This window comes from Lissotriton vulgaris, chromosome 9, assembly GCF_964263255.1.
Source record: "Lissotriton vulgaris chromosome 9, aLisVul1.2, whole genome shotgun sequence".
Lineage (NCBI taxonomy): Eukaryota > Metazoa > Chordata > Amphibia > Caudata > Salamandridae > Lissotriton > Lissotriton vulgaris.
This window is the reverse complement of record NC_141697.1, coordinates 244310820-244329954: the sequence shown is the minus strand read 5'-3', so window position 1 is coordinate 244329954 and position 19135 is coordinate 244310820. Positions and strand designations below refer to the sequence as shown.

Genomic DNA, 19135 nt, shown 5'->3' with positions numbered 1-19135 from the left:
TGCAGTGTCTGCCATCTTTAAACCTTAGCCTTTCTGAGAGGTATGAAACAGACATCTTGCATAAGCAACAATAAAAGCGTAATTCACCAATGCACTCAAATCCAAGATCCTGCAACAATGGTATTTTGACAGAGCTCCATCTATTCTTATTGGCAAAAAGGTCCTGTGGAGCTGCGAGCGTAGCTATGGAAATGCTGCCTTGCATATGGCACTGGTTACAGTCACATGCATTTCACTAAACGCACTGCTCTCCCACCTAGTGGGAGCACAGGGGGTGAGACATAGCATAGTGACCATGCCCCAACCACCATTCCTCTGTTCTGGTCGAGCGATTGTCCCAAATTATTTTCAATACTCTCAACTTTGTCTCAATTCTCAAATACTTTCAGGTCAGTATCTAACTAAAGTATGTAGACCAACAGACTCAATCACGTAGTAAGTAGCATCACAGAAAAGTCATTGCGGTCAATGCAGGTAAAAATGTTAATCCGAAACAGCATTGGTACCTTTGGATTCAAATCAAAAAAACTGTAGTACTTGAATCTAAGTAGCAAAACATCATTTTCTTTCATATCTTGCTCCATCAGAGATTTTGAAGAATCCAGCCATCTGCAAATGTCAAAAAATAAGAATGTGTGAGGGTAAACAATCCTAAAATAAGTTTATATTTAGGAAACATGCCTCCAACATTAGCAATGTGTAACAGCGACAATTCATAAAAATGCTTAAAATGCTGTACTTTTTCCACGTTTGCCAGTGTATGCAGTCTTCGATAATATAGCTGATAACTATTTTAAATTGTAGCCTTTCTTCCTGCCCCCTTCTGCTGATGGACTACTAAAGACAGACAACTAAAGCCTGTAGCAATGTAGGTAGCAGCTATGTACTACAAAAACATCAGGGTATACTTTAAGGTAGTATGTGTCTTTTAAGAATCTGACTAAGGGCACAACTCTTACTGAGAGGATCGGATGTTTCACTGGGGGTGAACATCCGGCATCTTTACCACTGCTATTCTGACTGATGATGTTGACTTAAGGCACCCAGCTGAATGAGAAGAACAAAAGTTACTTACCTGTAATATGTGGTTCTCCAGTATTGGTATCTTTCATAGATTCACATGCCGGAATCATTCCCCGTCGTCGGAGTGGGAGTCCCACGGCACATACAAAAAGCAATAAAATTTTTTTTTTAACATTGTTTTTATTGCAGGACCAAATCTTACATACATATTACGGTTTTGGGCATTTCATCATTGCAGCAATTGAATGGAGAGTTTGCTTGAGCGAATCATTTATACAGCCAATAAGCCCACATCCCGAAGGCCGGGCGGCGTCAGTTCTGTATTCATTCTTCACAGTTGCCCCCGATTTCTTGTATTCTGTATGTCAGGATATCAGCGGTCTGCTTTTGCATTTTCGCCCCTCCCCCTAATTTCTAACCCGCCCAGAACCCCCAACTCCCCCCCACCCCCTCCCACCTTCCCCCCGTGCCTGCGCCTGGATTTCTAAATAGCGTATGTTCTGGTGTTTGCAAGGAGGAATGTATCATTCGCTAAGAGTGTGTACCCGTTGTGCTAGTGGGATCTTCCGTTTTGGAGTCTATGTCCACCCCTCCTCATCTCCCGTACCATCGCGGAGCACCTGTACTAGTGACTTCCATGCTGTCGCCCTTTCTAACGCCTTTTCGTCTGCAGTGCCTCTGGCTAGTTGATACCGCAGGGTTCTTTCGCTCGCCGCCCATTTCAGACATTCATTATACCACCGCTGATATGTGGGCCCTCTCCTGGATTTCCAGTTCCTAGTGATTTCTCGCTTTGCTAGTATCAATCCCATGTCTATAAACTTACTTGTCGTCTTATTCTTGGGTGTGTGAGGAAACCAGTGCAGTATTCCTACCGCTTTAGTGTATTGCAATTCCCTACCCATAGCGTTATTCGATGCCTCCCCGATCTCCAGCCAGTAGTCCCTCAGTTGGGGGCAATCCCACAGCATGTGTCCTAAATCTGCCTCTACAGTATTGCATCTAGGGCAAGCCGCTTGCTCAACTCCAAAGTATTTCCTTAGTTTCCCTGGGGTGAGGTACGCCCTATGAAGGATGTAGAAGTGTAATAATTGGAATCTGGCGTTTCTCATGCTCTCTCGCTCGCCGTAGTAATTGTGCCCAGGTGGTGTCGGGGATCTCCATCTGGAGATCCAGTTCCCATTTAGCTTTCGAAGCGGTGAGTGGTTGCGGGGTTTCCCGCAACATCCGGGAATATAGGCAGGTCACTGCCTTGTAAGTACCGGCTGCCATCATTGTGTACTGACAGGCCATAGAAGTGACGGGTTCCTGCAACCCCTCCCCCCAGTGCTCCTGCATGGCTCCGGTCACAGCAGCATGCATCAGGTAGTCCCCTCTAGGCAAATCGAATCGTTCCTGCAGGGTCTGGAACGGGAGTAATTCCCCGTCCTCATATAGGTCGCCCAGCATCTGTAAACCTGCATCTTCCCAACCCTGCAGTCTCGACCAGTCTCCGCCGTGAGGGAGTGCAGTCACCATCCCCAGCGGGATCTCCGGTGCGTACATTCGTCGAATCCCTGCTCTCCGGCGCGCTCGGTTCCAGCAGAGTCTAAACGTCTGCTCCTCCATGGAGAAGTCTCTGACGAGGAGCCTTTGATGGAGGGTAATGAACGCAAGCACATGTCGTGGGGTGCCCTCGTCTCTGCCCGGTTCCGGACCCCGGTAAACCTTCGCTATCTCTTGTGTGAAGGTCTGTAATTGAGCCGCCAGGTAGTAGCACTCAAAGTCAGGCACTGCCATGCCCCCTTCATCCTTGGGCCGTAGTAAGGTGTCAAAGAGCTATCCTGCGTCTACCTGCACCCCAAAGAAATGCTATCACCAGTGATCTTAACCGTCGTAAGATAGAGCTCGGTATCCACACCGGTAATGTGCGGAAGTAGTAGAACAGCCGCGGAAGCGCGATCATCTTTAGTAGGGAGATACGGCCCATCACTGAAAGCGGAAGAGTGGCCCAAAAGGCCATGCTTCCCTTCAATGCATTAATGCAGCGGACCACATTGCCGTCCAGCATGTCTGCTGCTGAGTGGTGTATATATATATATATATATATATACACACACCTAAATACTGTAAACAGTTAGGCTCCCACTTGAGTGTACGGATGTTTGCAGGTTGCGCCGCCCCTCTTCGCAGCGGAAATAAACAGGATTTGGTCCAGTTAACCTTCAGGCCTGATAATCTCCCGAAAATTCCGAGGAGTCGCTTTGCTCCCTCCAATTCCTCGCGCTAAAAACAACAGAAGGTCGTCCGCGTTCAACGAGATGGCTTGTGGTCTACCTCTATAAACGAGGCCCTTGTAGTATCGCCCCGCCCGGGCCTCCGCCGCAAAGGGTTCCAAGGCCAATGCAAACAACAGGGGAGATAGCGAACACCCCTGTCTGGTTCCATGGCCCACCTGATACTGACTCGAGATGAGAGCCTACCGGGACTCGCACCGTGGCCGCCGTGTACAACACTTTGGTCCAGCCGATATAGTTATCACCCAGCCCGAAATGCTGCATCACCCTGTAGAGATACCCCCACTCCAGGCTGTCAAACGCTTTCTCAATATCAATAGAGAACACCAGGGGCGCAGACGCTTCCGAAAGTTGGTCCCCGAGTAGTCGTGTCAACCGACGGATGTTGTTGGTAGTATTCCGCGTGGGGATGAATACTGATTGGTCTTTGTGGATCAGCTCCGTCATATGGCTCAATTTTTTGCTCGGGATTTTATAATCCGTCGTCAACATGGACAACGGGCGATATGAGGATAGGTTACTGCTCTCCCTTCCAGGCTTCAACAGCGAGATCATTAGAGCTTCACGCATGGATTGAGGCAGTCTCCCTCTCGACTTTGCTTCATTATATACCGCTTGTAATTGCGGAGCTAGGAATTCGAGGTATCTACTGTAAAACTCTATCGGTAGACCATCTAATCCCGGGGTTTTGTTCCGAGCCATCTGCTTCACTGCACTCCCCATTTCCCCTAGTGTGATGTCTCTGCCCAATTCATCTGCTTGTTCTTGTTCCAGCTGTGGCAAATGTAGCCCTTCAAGAAAGGCATCAATTTCAGCTTCTTGGCCCTCCGACCCGCTCTCATACAATCCTTCGTAGTATGCTTGGAACCTATCTAGGATCTCTGGTTGGGTATGATAGACGTTTCCCCTTCCTCCTCAATAGACAAGATCGGGTGGCTGCGCCTAGTCGGATTGGCAAGCCAGGCAAGCATTTTCCCCGCCTTGTCGCCCTCTGCATGTGCTTTAGTCAAGTAGACCTTGTGGTCAAAACTCCGTAATCGTTCCAATTCCACCGCTACTGCTTCCTTGGCCTTGCTAACTGCTTCCTGAAGCTCTGGATGATTAGGGCGCTCTCGTTCTAATTTCCGCAACTCTTTTTCGGCTCGATCGAGGTCATCCAAGAGTGTCTTGCGGGCGCCCACAGACGCCCCCATGCAATGACCCCGGACCACAACCTTGAAGGCATCCCACTCCGTTGCCCTGGAGGACGTGGTACCACTATTTTCCTCAAAATAACGAGTCAGCCGCTCGCCTAAGGCTTCCCTGAACAGTAAGTCATCCAGGGTATCTGGTCGTAGTTGCCAGGTCGGGACTCGCGAAATTTCAGTCATCCAGTTCAGGGACAGCAATAGGGGGTTGTGGTCAGACAACGTGCGGGTCAGGTACTCCGCGTTTGCTACAGCGGGGAGTATGAGTGAAGAGCACAGAAACACATGACGTGTAGGTCGTGTATACCGGAATGAAATGAGTAATCCCTCATAGTAGGGTGTAGTGTCCTCCAAGCGTCTTCCAGACCCCATCTCCCCTGCCACTCTAGTCTGCGTTTCGCTATTCTATGTACCGGTGATGTATGCAGCGGCGGGTGAGACCTATCCAACGTGGTGTCTGTTACTGAATTAAAGTCCCCTCCCATGAGTATGGGGCCTATCAAATAGCTTGCCAGCTTGCCTGAGAGCTTCGTCAGAAAGGCAGGTAGATCTATGTAAGGAGCGTACACGCTACATAGTGATATGTCTCAACCTCTGAGCTTCCCCTCCACGGCCACAAATCTACCCTCCAGGTCTATCACCTGTTTAGTCATCTGGAAGGAAACCCCAGCCCGGATCCATATCAAAGCACCCCTTGCAAATGCAAAGTACTTCGTGTTGAACAGCTGCCCTCTCCACCTCCTTTGCAGCGTTATGCCCTCCTGCTTCGTAAGGTGCGGTTCCTGCAGCAGCGCTATGTGAACCCCTCTACGGACTAAGTAAGCATGTATCTTGTGTCTCCGCGCCATGGTGTGTAGGCCCCGCACGTTCCAGGTCACATTTCAAAGCGCCAGCACTAGCCATTGCCCCCTGCATTCTCAAACATGGTAATAACAGTCTTCGTCCAGGTGCTTATGTTGGCCCATCTCTGGTCCCCCCTCCCTCTCCCAACAACTATACCCCAAACCCCACCACCCTCGCCTCGAGCCCCCCAAACTGCTCTCGGCATCCACCCCCCCAGGACAGGACCTATCCTAACCAAAGTAGTTCCCATCCAAACTTTTATCAACTAGGTGAACCTTCCCAATCGCCCACACTATATTCTGCAGTCCCCCCACTGCGGTGACCTTAAGGGCCAGTTACAGCTCGATTCCGAGGGTGTTTGTTACACTATAACATTCCCGCCTCCCCGACCCCACAATCCCCCCATGAACACTCACGAGTCTCCATAGTTCTGCCAGTTAGCCTTTGGCATCTATGGGCATGGCCCCCCGTGTTCAATGTGCGATGCCGCTTCTCAAAGTCACCTCCCTCAAGCTTCTACAATTTCTTCCAACGTTTGTGGTGTTACGATTAGCCCTCTACCTCCAAGTTCCGAGAGGTCCGTTTCTGACCCGGTTGCCTGTTCCTCAGAGTCTGAGCCCTTACCAGACTGACTGCGCACTGTTCCCGATAGGTCCATCACCGCTTGAAGTGCTGCCTTCCTCTCTTCCTCAGTTTGCGACGCCGTTGGTTTCCCAGTCCTTTGCGGCACTTCCGGAGGCGATGCGATTTCCTAGTCGGTTGTTTCCGTTGTTCCTCCTCAGCCCTGAACCGAGCTCTATCCGTCCCGGCCTTATAGGTATCCCACCACGCCCAGGCATCCGCCGACGTAGGGAAAAAAGAGTGTTTTGTCGTCCACCACAATTCTGAGCTTGGCTGGGAAGAGGAGTGAGTACTTGATGCCGTCCACACGTAGCTCCCGTTTAATCGACAAGAAGCTAGCCCGAGGTTTCTGTGTCTCAAACGTAAAGTCCGGGAACAGTGTCACCCTGTTGTTGTCAACCTGGAAGGGGCCTGCCTCCCTGGCTCTCTGCAACAGCCAGTCCCTGTCCTTATAATGCAAAAGTTTGATCACCACGGGATGGGGTGGGGTGGCAGGCCAGGGGCAGACGGTCTGGCCGGGACTCTGTGTGCCCGCTCCAGCGAAAAGAAGGGGGAGAGCCCCTCCCATGCCACTTCAGTTCGCAGCCAGTTATCAAGGAAACCCACCATGTTGTCGCCCTCAGTTTTCTACAGAAGGCCCACCAGGCGAACGTTGTTGCACCTGCTACGATTTTCAGCATCCTCCGCCCGTCGTTCCAGCGCTTGTATTTGGTCCAGAGCATCACCCAACCGACCTTCCATAGTTTTGTGCGCCAGGACCATCTCTTGTAGGGTTACCTCTGTGCTCTTGACCCTGTCCTTTAGCTTATCATGATCTGCTCGTAGGAGCCCCAAGCCTGTCGCCACCTGGGCAATGTCCTGCTGCAGGGCTTCCTTCGTGGCTGAGATAGCTTCCAGAATGCGGTCCTGCATTTGTTGTAGGTCCGTGTGACCTTGATCTGCCCCATCCGTCGGTTCAGAGCTAGCAGCCCCGTCCCCTTTCCCCTTAGTCTTCCCCATCTTAGATTGTTCTTTAGACGATAAGATTTCTCCAGGGATCTGCAGATGATGGGTGGGGGGGGTTCCCCGTTGGGTCAGGGCAAAAGGTAGAACCCACTTTCAATAGCAAATAGCGGCTCGATCAGCCCTAGGCCTCTAGCGTCAGCCGGCTCCTAATGTCGCCTCTCCCACTCAGTGCCCAGTTCTCCAACGGCCTCTCTGCGCGCCAGCGCCGGCTGTTCCGGATAGTCGTCCAGGACGATACAGGCTCCCCTCCAGTCGCCTCAAGGTCTGCACCTCTTTAAGGAGTAGAGGATTTACCAGACCAGTCCAACACGTAGGCCTTCAGCAAGCGTCGAAGCTTAGAGTTGTGCAGGGTCTCCCCCTCGCGGTTCGGGACTTTGCTCACTAGGTCCGGCTTCCCAATCGGTTTTACCACCTTCAGGGTCTCATGGTCCACCGCTTGGAAGCTCCCCTCCTCAAGCCGCGAGTCTCTACCAGCTCACGATCGCACTCAGGGCCGCTCCTATGACCTTTGGGTCCACTCCCAGGGCCCGTGTGGAGCAGCAGAAACACCGGGCCTCCACCAACCCTCAGACAAGGCCTCGCACGTGCTCGGTTCAGATAGAGCATCCAGTCTATCGCGGCCCTCGGAGGTTAATGCTTGGGGAGCAGGTCATCCCAGGTCTGGGGTTTGTGTGCTAGACATCACCTTTGTAAATTTGGGCTGTGCTCTAGGCACAGGGCTCGGTGTAGACTGCTCCTCTGGGCAATCAGGGGGGAAATTCAACCCTCTCCAGCCGAAGCAGTGTCGCTGGGGTCCCCGCAACCCCACTTTGTCCGCGAGGTCTTCAGCTTTCGGTTCTCGAGGTTGCCGCCATCTTAGGTAAGTCCTGGGGAAGTCCTCCACTCGTTTGTCGCCGTCTCCCCAAAGCGGAGAGTGGGATGTCGTGTGTAATCCCCTCAATTATGGGCTCTCAGCATCTTCTCCAGCGAAGTCTCCGATTTTGCTGGTTCTCTTAAGGTGAAGATCGTCGAGCTTCCTTTGTCTGCGACATCACCGGTTCAGATCTCGAGCCGCCATCTTGTATCGAAGTGTTTCGTTCCGCTGGCACATCTCGAAGTCGGTTTTCGCGGTGATTAGCGGCAGATACCTGCAAACACAGGGTGCTGTCGCCTCACAGATGCCTTCAGCCAGTAGAGCGATCATTTTCTGTCGGTATTCGTACAATTTAACAGGATTTTAGCCGGGATCGGGCGCGGAGCTCCGGGCTCACGCTGCCTAACTTCTCGGCACCCAAGCCACACCTCTACAAAAAGCAATAATTATGCACATAATCACCATAGCATAGGTAACATAGAACCAGGAAGTAAAGTAGCCAGAAACAAAACGGAAAAAACTTCCACATTTAGGACTTGTCCAAGTCATTATATACAGTCCAAACTACAGCCAATCAGGTGACAGCACCACCCAGAATGTCCTCCTCCGAGGCTCAGGCTCTCAGATTTTCTCACACAGGAGTGATCCAAAGGGAAAAGAGCATAAACGAGCCTCTGAGGGGAGGTGGGTGGGTTGCATGTGTATCCATAAAATATATCAATATTGGAGTACCACAGATTACAGGTAAGGAACTTTTGTTCTTCTCCAGTATTGGAGTAGCTTTCATAGATTCACATGCCTGAATCCAAGTAGAAAGCAGTACATCCATAATAATCCTCGTAAGATCCTACTTGTAACATAAGCATATGTACAAGAGACATTATGCAATAACACACATAGAATATCTAATATATATCTCCAACCATAGATTGCCTATTGAAAGGAGGCCCAATGCAGGTAAGTACAATTCATGCCATCTTTATTGATTGGTTGAAAACAATGTTCAGGCGACCTGCAGTGTTCGACAAAAGAGTAAAGGCCAACACGTTTCGTGATGAAAATCACTTCCTCAGGGGCTGCGGGCCAAATGCGAAACAGGAATCACTGCAGTTTAAAAGTATCGCTGCCGCCCCAGTGGGCGTGGCCAGAACAATGGCCTGCTGGTATTCGGAGTCCCAGTGAAATTAATCACAATGTTGGGCCGTAGAATACCCGTTGACTGCATCAAATAAATCCCAAGTGGGTTGTAGTTCACAGTGGCAGTCTGTCATGCTTATTCATTCCACCCTCTGGGATGAACCTGTTCCAAAGCTGCAGCGCAGTATGGCACCGCAGAGGAACTACACAGCATGCAGCGGAGCACTCCTCGAGGCTCAGGCGGGGCCGCATTCATATCCAACTCTTTTGTCGAACACTGCAAGTCGCTTGAACATTGTTTTCCACCAATCAAAGATGACATGAATTGTACTTACCTGCGCTGGGCCTCCTTTCAAATGGCAGTCTATGGTTGGAGAGATATATATATAGCAATGTTTATATAAATAAATAAGCATAGCTGATATGTGTCTGAGAAAAGAGTAAAGAAGAGGAGAGAAGAACAGAGGCTCACCTTATTTATAAAGATTCCGGAGAACCGCTTGTCCCACAGACGTATCTGCATTACTGGCAGCTTCCAAACAGTAGTGCTTGGTAAAAGTGTGCCTGCTGGACCATGTTGCAGCTCTGCAAATTTGATGAAGAGGCACACCAGCAAAAAGAGCAGTAGAGGAGGAGATTGCTCTAGTAGAATCTGCTCTTGGAGTGGTTTGTAATGGATTTCTGCTGCAATTTGTTAGTCATCAGCAAGCAGGAAGACCAACGAGCTATGGTCTGTTTGGATATTGGGTGTCCCTGGCATATTCTTCCATAGGCCACAAATAGCTGGTCAGATTTACGGATTGAAGAAGTCTGTTGTAAATAGAATTCCAGACATCTCTTGATGTCAAGGGTATGCAAAGTCCTTTCCGCAGGCGATTGAGGATTAAGAAAGAAAGTCTTTAAAATTATCTGTTCGTTTAGATGGAAGTCCGAAGGTACTTTAGACATAAAACTGGGTTTAGTGTTGTTCCTCCTTGTTTGTTCAAGTAGTGCATACTTGTTGTGTTACATTCCGGATTAATATGGATGCCCCCAGAATAATGATGCGAAAAGATATTAGGGCCAGGAAGAGGGCTAGCAAGTCGAGAAGGTCGATATGCTGCTGCTGGACATTGCACTTGCTGCTGACCGTCAGCCCTTGAAGGTGTGGTCCCCACCCATCAAGGGATGCATCTGTGGTGATGACGAAACTTGGAGCTTCCACTAGGAATACACAGGCTGTTGCCACGTTCCTTCGAGTCCACCAGTGTAAGGCTTCTCGCAACCGGGGAGTGATGTGAATGAGATTCTTGAAGGACCCCGAAACATGTAACCATTGGTCGTTGAGCTCTTCTTGCAGGGGTCTCATTCTGAGACGGCAGTTGAGGACTAAAGGAATGCAGGAAGAAAGCATCCCCAGAATGGACTTGAACTGCCGGACTGAAAAGCACCTTTTTGATTGCAATAGGTGGGCAAGTCTGCAAATTTTTTGTTGCCTTTAGTTTGAGACAAATGCTTGTGTCAGTTGAGTGTCTAACGTGACTCTCAAGAACGTCTTTCTTTGCGATGGGATGAGATGAGACTTGTCAAAATTGATGGAGAGGACCAGAGATTGGAAGAGTGGCAAACATCTCTCAATGTGGGCGCTCGCGACTGTGAAAGAATTCGCCTTGATAAGGTAGTCGTCTAGATATGGAAACATTTGGATCCCTCCAGACGAAGGTGTGCGGCCACCGGTGCTAGAACCTTGGTAAACACAGGGTGCGGAACGACATCCAAAAGGAAGGACTTTGAACTGGAAGACCCTGCCAGCCACTCAACCGCAATTTTCTGTGTCTGGGTAGAATTAGTACATGGAAATACGCGTCTTGGAGGTTGAGGGTGGCCATGTGATCCCCCGCAGAGAGGAGTTGAAAGATTTCTTGAAGCGTTCACATCCGGAAGGATAACTTTTTAAAGTTCTTATTCAGAGATCAGAGATCTTGAACGGGGCACCATTCTCCCGATTTTTTATTAGGAAAAATCTTGAATAAAACCTGTAATTGAGGGACCATTTCGATCGCTCCTTTTCATAGCATCAAATTTATGTGGGAAAAAAAGCTCCTTGAGATGAGCTGGAGGTGGGCCTTTGGGAGGAGAGTTTGGAGGAATCTTTATGAACTCTAGAACATTGCCTCTGGCCACCATGTCCAGGACCCACTTGTCTGATGTTATAGTGGACCAATTTGAGTAAAATTGCGAGATTCTCCCTCCAACTTTAAAGGGGTAGGTGGTATAATAGGTGCCAGGTGGCAGTTTAATCCCATTTGCGATAGGAGGGTTTTCTCTTATTCTGGGAATATGAGGTATTTTATTGTCTTTAAGACTGTTGGCGTTGAGACTGGTATCGTTGGTTACTTTGAAAGGGTTGGTATGAACTTTGTTGGTTAAAGCCTCCTCAACCAGAAAAGTATCCACGGCCCTTCGTGCCACGAAAGGGCGACTTCCGAAACTGGAGAGTACAGAGAGATCTTGCTGTCTCGGTATCCTTCTTGATGGCCTGAAGGGCCTCATCCACATGTTGGCCGAACAGTGATTCGCCACCAAATGGCACATCAATTATCTTTGCATGATCCTCCTGGCGAAAAGATGTACATTTTAGCCAGCCTTGCTGCCGTAGTACTGCGGCACCTGCTAGTTGTCTAAAGCCTGTAGATGCAACATCCACTACCGAATCTAGGATTTCAGCAGAGATACGTTCTCATTCTTGCAGGATCTTTAATGCTTCCAACTTAGATGGCTCCGGAAACATGTCAATGTAAGGAGAGATGTCCGACCACATCGGTCTGTCGTATCGGACTAAAATGGCCAGTGAATTAGCAGCAGGGACGGTCGTCACTGCCATGGTGGAAACCTTTCTTCCAATAGCATCCAATCGTCTGCCATCCCCACCCGGAGGAGCTGTAACTGGAGGAGAGGTTTCTCGCTTGTCGTGGTGCTGCTTGGGCAATAACAGAGTCAACTTTTGGTTGACTTATGAGGCATGCAGGCAAATTATCTGGGGTCTTATATTTTTTGTCGAGGCACGGCAGGACCGCAGGTACAGAAGCAGGAGCTTTCATGACCTTCAATCCCTCTTGCCAAATGAAGTCAATGACTGGAATAGACTGTATCTGCTTGCTCGGCTGATCTTTAAAGTCGTATAGGAAACACTCATCCTTTTTTGTTTCCATAGGCAGGAGGAACCTTTGTGTTGCCCTTTCCATAAGAAGATGAAAACCTCCGATGTCAACTGGAGGAAAATAGATAGGAGGCGGAGTTGAAGGAGACCGAGTTTGTATCTGGTAATCGTCCCACTCCATAAGAAGCAATCTGTCGTCGAATTCTCCTTCCTCCCTATTGTTGTCCAAGGTGTGAGCATCATGTGAATGATGACAGGGCACTGGAGAAGGTGGTCTGGGTGACCTCAATGCAGAAGAGGAAAATAGTAGTCCGTGTTGGGCTAGAGGGATGTCAATATCAGGAAACCAGCAACTGTTGTAAAGCCCCAGCTTGCACTACTGAGAAGGGGCCGCCTGACCCCAAAATGGCCACCAATAAAGACACAAACTTAGAAACAAAGAACTCTTACACCACCCTTTTCACCCATCGGAGGTGAACAGAGTCTCACTGCCTGCATTCTCCAACAAGACAATACAGCCTCCAGGCAGGAGATACGTGCCCCTGTCTGTTCAAACTATATGCAACCTTCCCCCCCTCTCCGCTCCTACTCTTTCCAGCTTCTATCCTCTGCCCTCACATGCCCTTTGTCCCCACCTTGTTTTTCTGTGAACCTTAGACAGACTTCCTTTCATCTCTATGGTTGTCTCTTCCCTTATCCTCACTCCCTCTCCTCCCCTACCCCCCACTACTTTCTCTCGCCTTTCACTCCTCCTCTAATTGTATTGCTGATGGTTTGATTTAATGTTTACTTGTTTATCTTCTTCTAGTATATTGTTGAACCACATTGTTGCACTTCCTGTCGTCTCTCCTATCGTCTCCTACTGCATCCTCACTCTATTTAGGTCTCTCCCTCCCTCCTCTCAATGTTTTGAGACTGAACTATTTTGTCTGATGCCCGATGGAGCTACTTGGTTTAGCTCCAAAAGAAAATGTTCCACAGCGGATCAAGCAACCAGCACCTCAAATTTCCAACGTCCCTTAAAGTATTCAGTCTTGTTGTGCTGATAACTCCTGGACCTGCTGCGGTTCGGTCCCACTGGAATTCCAGATAGAAACTTTGGAGAAGAATGAAGGCAGCACCAAGCACGAAGTAAAACAGGACCAGAGTTGTTTCAAAAAAATATATTTTTATTTTCGTTTTTTCAAAGTGCACTGGACAGCCAACGCGTTTCGCTCCCCAACTGTGGGAGCTTCGTCAGGGCAAAAAGTACTGGATGGTTAGTCTTGCTGTATCGCAAAAAGGTTGACAAAGAAGCTGGCCAATGTAATAAGAATGCTAGTGCAAAGATTCCAATATTGGGGATAAAAGTATCAACAAACGTCACGGGCCGTCAGGTTGATCACACCAGTTGGATAGAGGGTTATTTCTCAAGTTGAATATTAATATACTAGGTAGATTGGACGTAAGGCGACGTATGTGCAGTCCTTGACTTCTCCGTGTCAAACGGATTGCATCTGACACCACCAAATATGAGGAACAAGCATCGAATATGCTGGAACGTTTTGTTAAAAGAGGATATCCTCAGACCATCTTGGCTCACGCCAAAGAACGTTGTGATAAAATCAAACGACAAGATGCATTGGTTACACAACCTAAGGACAATAAGAAAAGACCTGTTGTCGTATCTAAATACTCTGAGGCCTCAAGGGCATACAAAACTTCAATTTTGAAACACTGGCCAATCATCAGTCGAGAACAGGATTTTAATGGTATCTTTTGCGAACAACCACTATTTGCCTACAAAAGAGGCAACAATCTCAAGGAACTTATCAAAAACCCTAAACCTACATCTATCGTTCAATACAAAGGCAATCAACCTTGTCTCAACTGCCAGAATTGCAACAACATGACTAAAGGTCCTGTGATCAAACACCCTATGAAGGGCACAGATGTTAAATTGAAACTGAACGCTACATGTGACACTGAGAATGTCGTGTACATCATCAAATGTCCGTGTGGTCTGATATACACTGGAAAAACCACACGTAAATTGAAATTGAGAATAAATTAACATAAGAGCAATATAAGAACTGCTAACATGAAATCCAACTTGGCTCTACACTTTAAAGATAGCAGACATAACATCAGTCAGCTTAGGTTCGCTGCTGTAGAAGTGGTCAATAAGCGAGACGACAGAGACAAAAATAACTTTTTATTGCAGCGTGAAAACCATTGGATTAAATTTCTTCAGTCTATGAAACCATCCGGTCTCAATGATCGGATGGAATTCCAATGTTATTTGTAGAGATGCAACGTTGACCTGTACTGTTTTATCACGAATTTTGCTGTTGACCTTGATGTTTTATTTTTATTTATAATTGGCTTACTTCACAATCTGTTTTGCTTTATATCTCGTTTATGATCTCTCTCACATTTTTTTATACATGACACACTGTCCGTTTATATTGACTCTCGTTTGTCACTCCTTTCACCACTCCAACATGGCCGCTATGCATGTAGTCCTCTTTCAATATACACTGCATTTTCTAACTCACTTCCGCATATACTGAACGCCCGGTTCACACCCAATGGCGAAGGGCGCATTCAGCAGGACGCGTGATCTTGCTTCACTCTCTCTGTAAGTATTACACACAACGCTACGCGTTTCACTTCGTTTCTAAGTGGCGGTGTTATCTGTGAATAGAATGGGTCATGATTATTAGCGCATGGAGACTGTTTAACTATTTGGGATCTTTTTCCCGCGTAATACTTGGCTTATCTAATTTCGTTTAGACATCTGTATTAACTCACAACGTGGGTTCGTTTTTGAGTTTACCATACAAACGCTGATCTTTGGGCAAGCACGTTCTTAGGGTGCCTTTCTGTCTTCACACCATGCTCACCATCCGTCATCATTCATTAGACACTTTTCATGATCAAGGTAATATATTCGTGTATTTATTTTTACTCGGTGGATCATACTTAGATTGTTTCATTATTTTTTAGGATTCCCCTGACGAAGGACCATGTGTCCGAAATGCATTGGGGTATGATGTCATTATGTACACAATGAATTTGGATTTACATATGCAATGGAACGTCATGGATTTTGATGAGATTCATGTGAATTAAACATGAAGAATATGAACACAAATTTGGTTTAATTTATTGTGACATTTGAAGAACTTGCTAAAGAAACTTGTTTGTTTCATTAAGGTTATGCTCAGAGAGCTGGCACCTACCCTAGGTGTCACTAACCACAATTGATTTCCACACCTTTGTCAGGGGGTGATATCTTTGAAGCACACCACAACCAGTTTACCTCAATTACACAGAGGAGTGCATGACCCACACCCTCACGTTATTTTGACCCTGACCAGGGCCACTGCACCCCAAATCAACTTGATCGCTGATTTTCAAAAATGGCATATGACGATATCACAGCATTAACTGACCTAAAAGCAGACACTTTCGCTTTCAACACCGATGATGTGGATAAAATCTATGCTCTGATCCCCGAGGTGGACAGCTCACAAGGGTCCACTAGAAACAAAGAAAGTTGCCTGAAACAGCTACTCTACTTTTCGAAGAAAGAAATCAGTCGAAGGCTTCACGCCAGCACGTTGATACGCTACCATCGAGCTCAACGCATTCCAAGGGGGCTCAGAGTCCCGCTAAAGCCACTTTTATGCAGGAACAGCTCGAAATTTGTGGAAAGATGGTATGCCATCTTAAACAAGTGCTCCTTGGACTTAATACTGTTGATAGTGGATGAACTATCTAGAGCTTTGGATGAACTTAACAAAGACATACAACAATGCAAACAAGAACTAAGTGACATGCTACCCAAGGAAGATTGGTCCAAGATATTGGAGGATATCACCACCCAATTGGACAAGCATACCAGGGAGATAAATGAACGGAAATTACGCAAGTATCGCAGAGATACTATAGACTACAAGCTGGGGGAAGTTTACTCTTGGGCTGAGGTTTATGCTAGGAGACGCCAAAACAGACCACCAAGGGACAACACCAACACTACAACAGAGACTTCATCCTCAGAGGAAGATTCACGATCTGAACAACGACGTACTAATCTACAGAAAACTTCAACCAGTACTGAATCTTCTACCCTCTCTGCGGTTCCTTTTTTAGAGGAAGGCCCGGGAGAAAGAGACGACCCAGGAGGAGCAAGGTCAAAAGAAAAGGAAAAGGAGAAAGAGAAAGAGAGGGACAGAGAATTGAGAAGTACAACGCTGAACCAGAGGGTAGAAAAACCGAAGAAGAAGACAACTTAGTAATCAACATATCCTCATATACTTTATCTGATCAAGAAGTCAATGCACTACAAAAAGGCACCTCATTTATCCCTACCAGCCACACCAATGAGCTAGAGCTTGAGGTTAGTCTATTTAAGTTCATGCGCAATCTACGTTTAAGACATTTCTTTGAAAATGTTTCACCTCCACAAAACAGAGATCATGAAGATCAACTGAGCGGATTACGAACCAGAAGTACATTCATGGCACCTATCAGTCACAAATCTTTTGATATATTCGAAAGTTTGGTTAAAAATGACATCAGCGGCATCAACTATACCAGAAAGACAAAACATCTGAATCTAACTAAAAAGGAATACTCATTGCTCAACAACCTGTCCAACAAAATTGATATCACATATCAAACTGCCGACAAAGGGGGTGCGTTAGTCCTCATGGACACCACATTCTATAAGGACCAAGTTCGAGAACATTTGTCAGACAAGAACACCTACGATCTCATCCACTTCAATCCTACCAGCCAATATACAGAAGTCTTGATTAACATTTTAACTATGGCTGAGGAAAATGGAACCATAGATACAAAAACCAAGAAATTTCTGACTCCTGTCAATCCAAGCACACCAAGCATGTATATGCTGCCGAAGGTTCATAAAAGTATAACCCAACCTCCATTCAGACCCATCGTGTCGACACGTGGCAGCATTCATGAGAACACTGGTAAACTCATTGATAGGTATCTTCAACCATTAATCCAACAGTCTCGTACCTACATAAGGGACACCACACATTTCTTACAGAAATTAAATGGAATCAGATTTGATGAAGATGAAACCGTCTGGTTATGTTCTATAGACGTCAAATCTCTATACACGAGCATCCCTCATGATCTTGGCATGGACGCAATCAAGAACATCTTACTACACTCTGATCTCTAACATGACTTCCAGATTTTTTTGATGCAACTGATGCATTTTACTCTATATCAGAGTTATTTCTCTTGGGACGATCAATTTTACGCACAGTTGTCCGGAACTTCTATGGGCAATTGTGCTGCACCTGTCTATGCTAACGCATTCATGATATATTTTGAGGAAAACCATATCTTGAGCCAGACACCTTGGATTACACATGCCATGGCATTCTTGCGATATATAGACGACATTTTCGTTCTATGGAGAGGAGACCATGACTCTCTAGACAAAGCAGTAGCAGATTTGAATCACATCAATGACCGGATACAATTTACCTCTGAGATCAACCAACAAACCATTACATTTCTGGATGTGAGAGTGACAAGGTTTCAGGATCATTTAGAGACTGATCTCTACAGAAAAAACACTGACAAGAATAATACCCTCCATTATAGTTCCTATCACCAAAGATCACTTAAAAATCACCTGCCGTTCTCTCAACTTCTCCGTGTCAAACGGATTGCATCTGACACCACCAAATATGAGGAACAAGCATCGAATATGCTGGAACGTTTTGTTAAAAGAGGATATCCTCAGACCATCTTGGCTCACGCCAAAGAACGTTGTGATAAGATCAAACGACAAGATGCATTGGTTACACAAACTAAGGACAATAAGAAAAGACCTGTTGTCGTATCTAAATACTCTGAGGCCTCAAGGGCATACAAAACTTCAATTTTGAAACACTGGCCAATCATCAGTCGAGAACAGGATTTTAATGGTATCTTTTGCGAACAACCACTATTTGCCTACAAAAGAGGCAACAATCTCAAGGAACTTATTAAAAACCCTAAACCTACATCTATCGTTCAATACAAAGGCAATCAACCTTGTCTCAACTGCCAGAATTGCAACAACATGATTAAAGGTCCTGTGATCAAACACCCTATGAAGGGCACAGATGTTAAATTGAAACTGAACGCTACATGTGACACTGAGAATGTCGTGTACATCATCAAATGCCCGTGTGGTCTGATATACACTGGAAAAACCACACGTAAATTGAAATTGAGAATAAATGAACATAAGAGCAATATAAGAACTGCTAACATGAAATCCAACTTGGCTCTACACTTTAAAGATAGCAGACATAACAGTCAGCTTAGGTTTGCTGCTGTAGAAGTGGTCAATAAGCGAGACGACAGAGACAACAATAACTTATTATTGCAGCGTGAAAACCATTGGATTAAATTTCTTCAGTCTATGAAACCATCCGGTCTCAATGATCGGATGGAATTCCAATGTTATTTGTAGAGATGCAACGTTGACCTGTACTGTTTTATCACGAATTTTGCTGTTGACCTTTATGTTTTATTTTTATTTATAATTGGCTTACTTCACAATCTGTTTTGCTTTATATCTCGTTTATGATCTCTCTCACATTTTTTTATACATGACACACTGTCCGTTTATATTGACTCTCGTTTGTCACTCCTTTCACCACTCCAACATGGCCGCTATGCATGTAGTCCTCTTTCTATATACACTGCATTTTCTAACTCACTTCCGCATATACTGAACGCCCGGTTCACACCCAATGGCGAAGGGCGCATTCAGCAGGACGCGTGATCTTGCTTCACTCTCTGTAAGCATTACACACAACGCTACGCGTTTGACTTAGTTTCTAACTGGCGGTGTTATCTGTGAATAGAATGGGTCATGATTATTAGCGCACGGAGACTATTTAACTATTTGGGATCTTTTTCTCGCGTAATACTTGGCTTATCTAATTTCGTTTAGACATCTGTATTAACTCACAACGTGGGTTCGTTTTTGAGTTTACCATACAAACGCTGATCTTTGGGCAAGCACGTT

At 46.5% G+C, this 19135-nt stretch overlaps 1 protein-coding gene across 2 annotated transcripts in view; it reads right to left on the bottom strand.

Annotated features, from left to right (window-relative positions):
- The window catches only part of FERMT2 (FERM domain containing kindlin 2), a 658554-nt gene that overhangs the window by 264988 nt on the left and 374431 nt on the right, over positions 1-19135 (bottom strand). For both annotated transcript variants that reach the window (XM_086937426.1, XM_086937425.1), the window contains one exon: positions 507-609. In XM_086937426.1, the coding sequence (XP_086793552.1) occupies positions 507-609 (103 nt within the window). The remainder of the gene's footprint in view (positions 1-506; positions 610-19135) is intronic.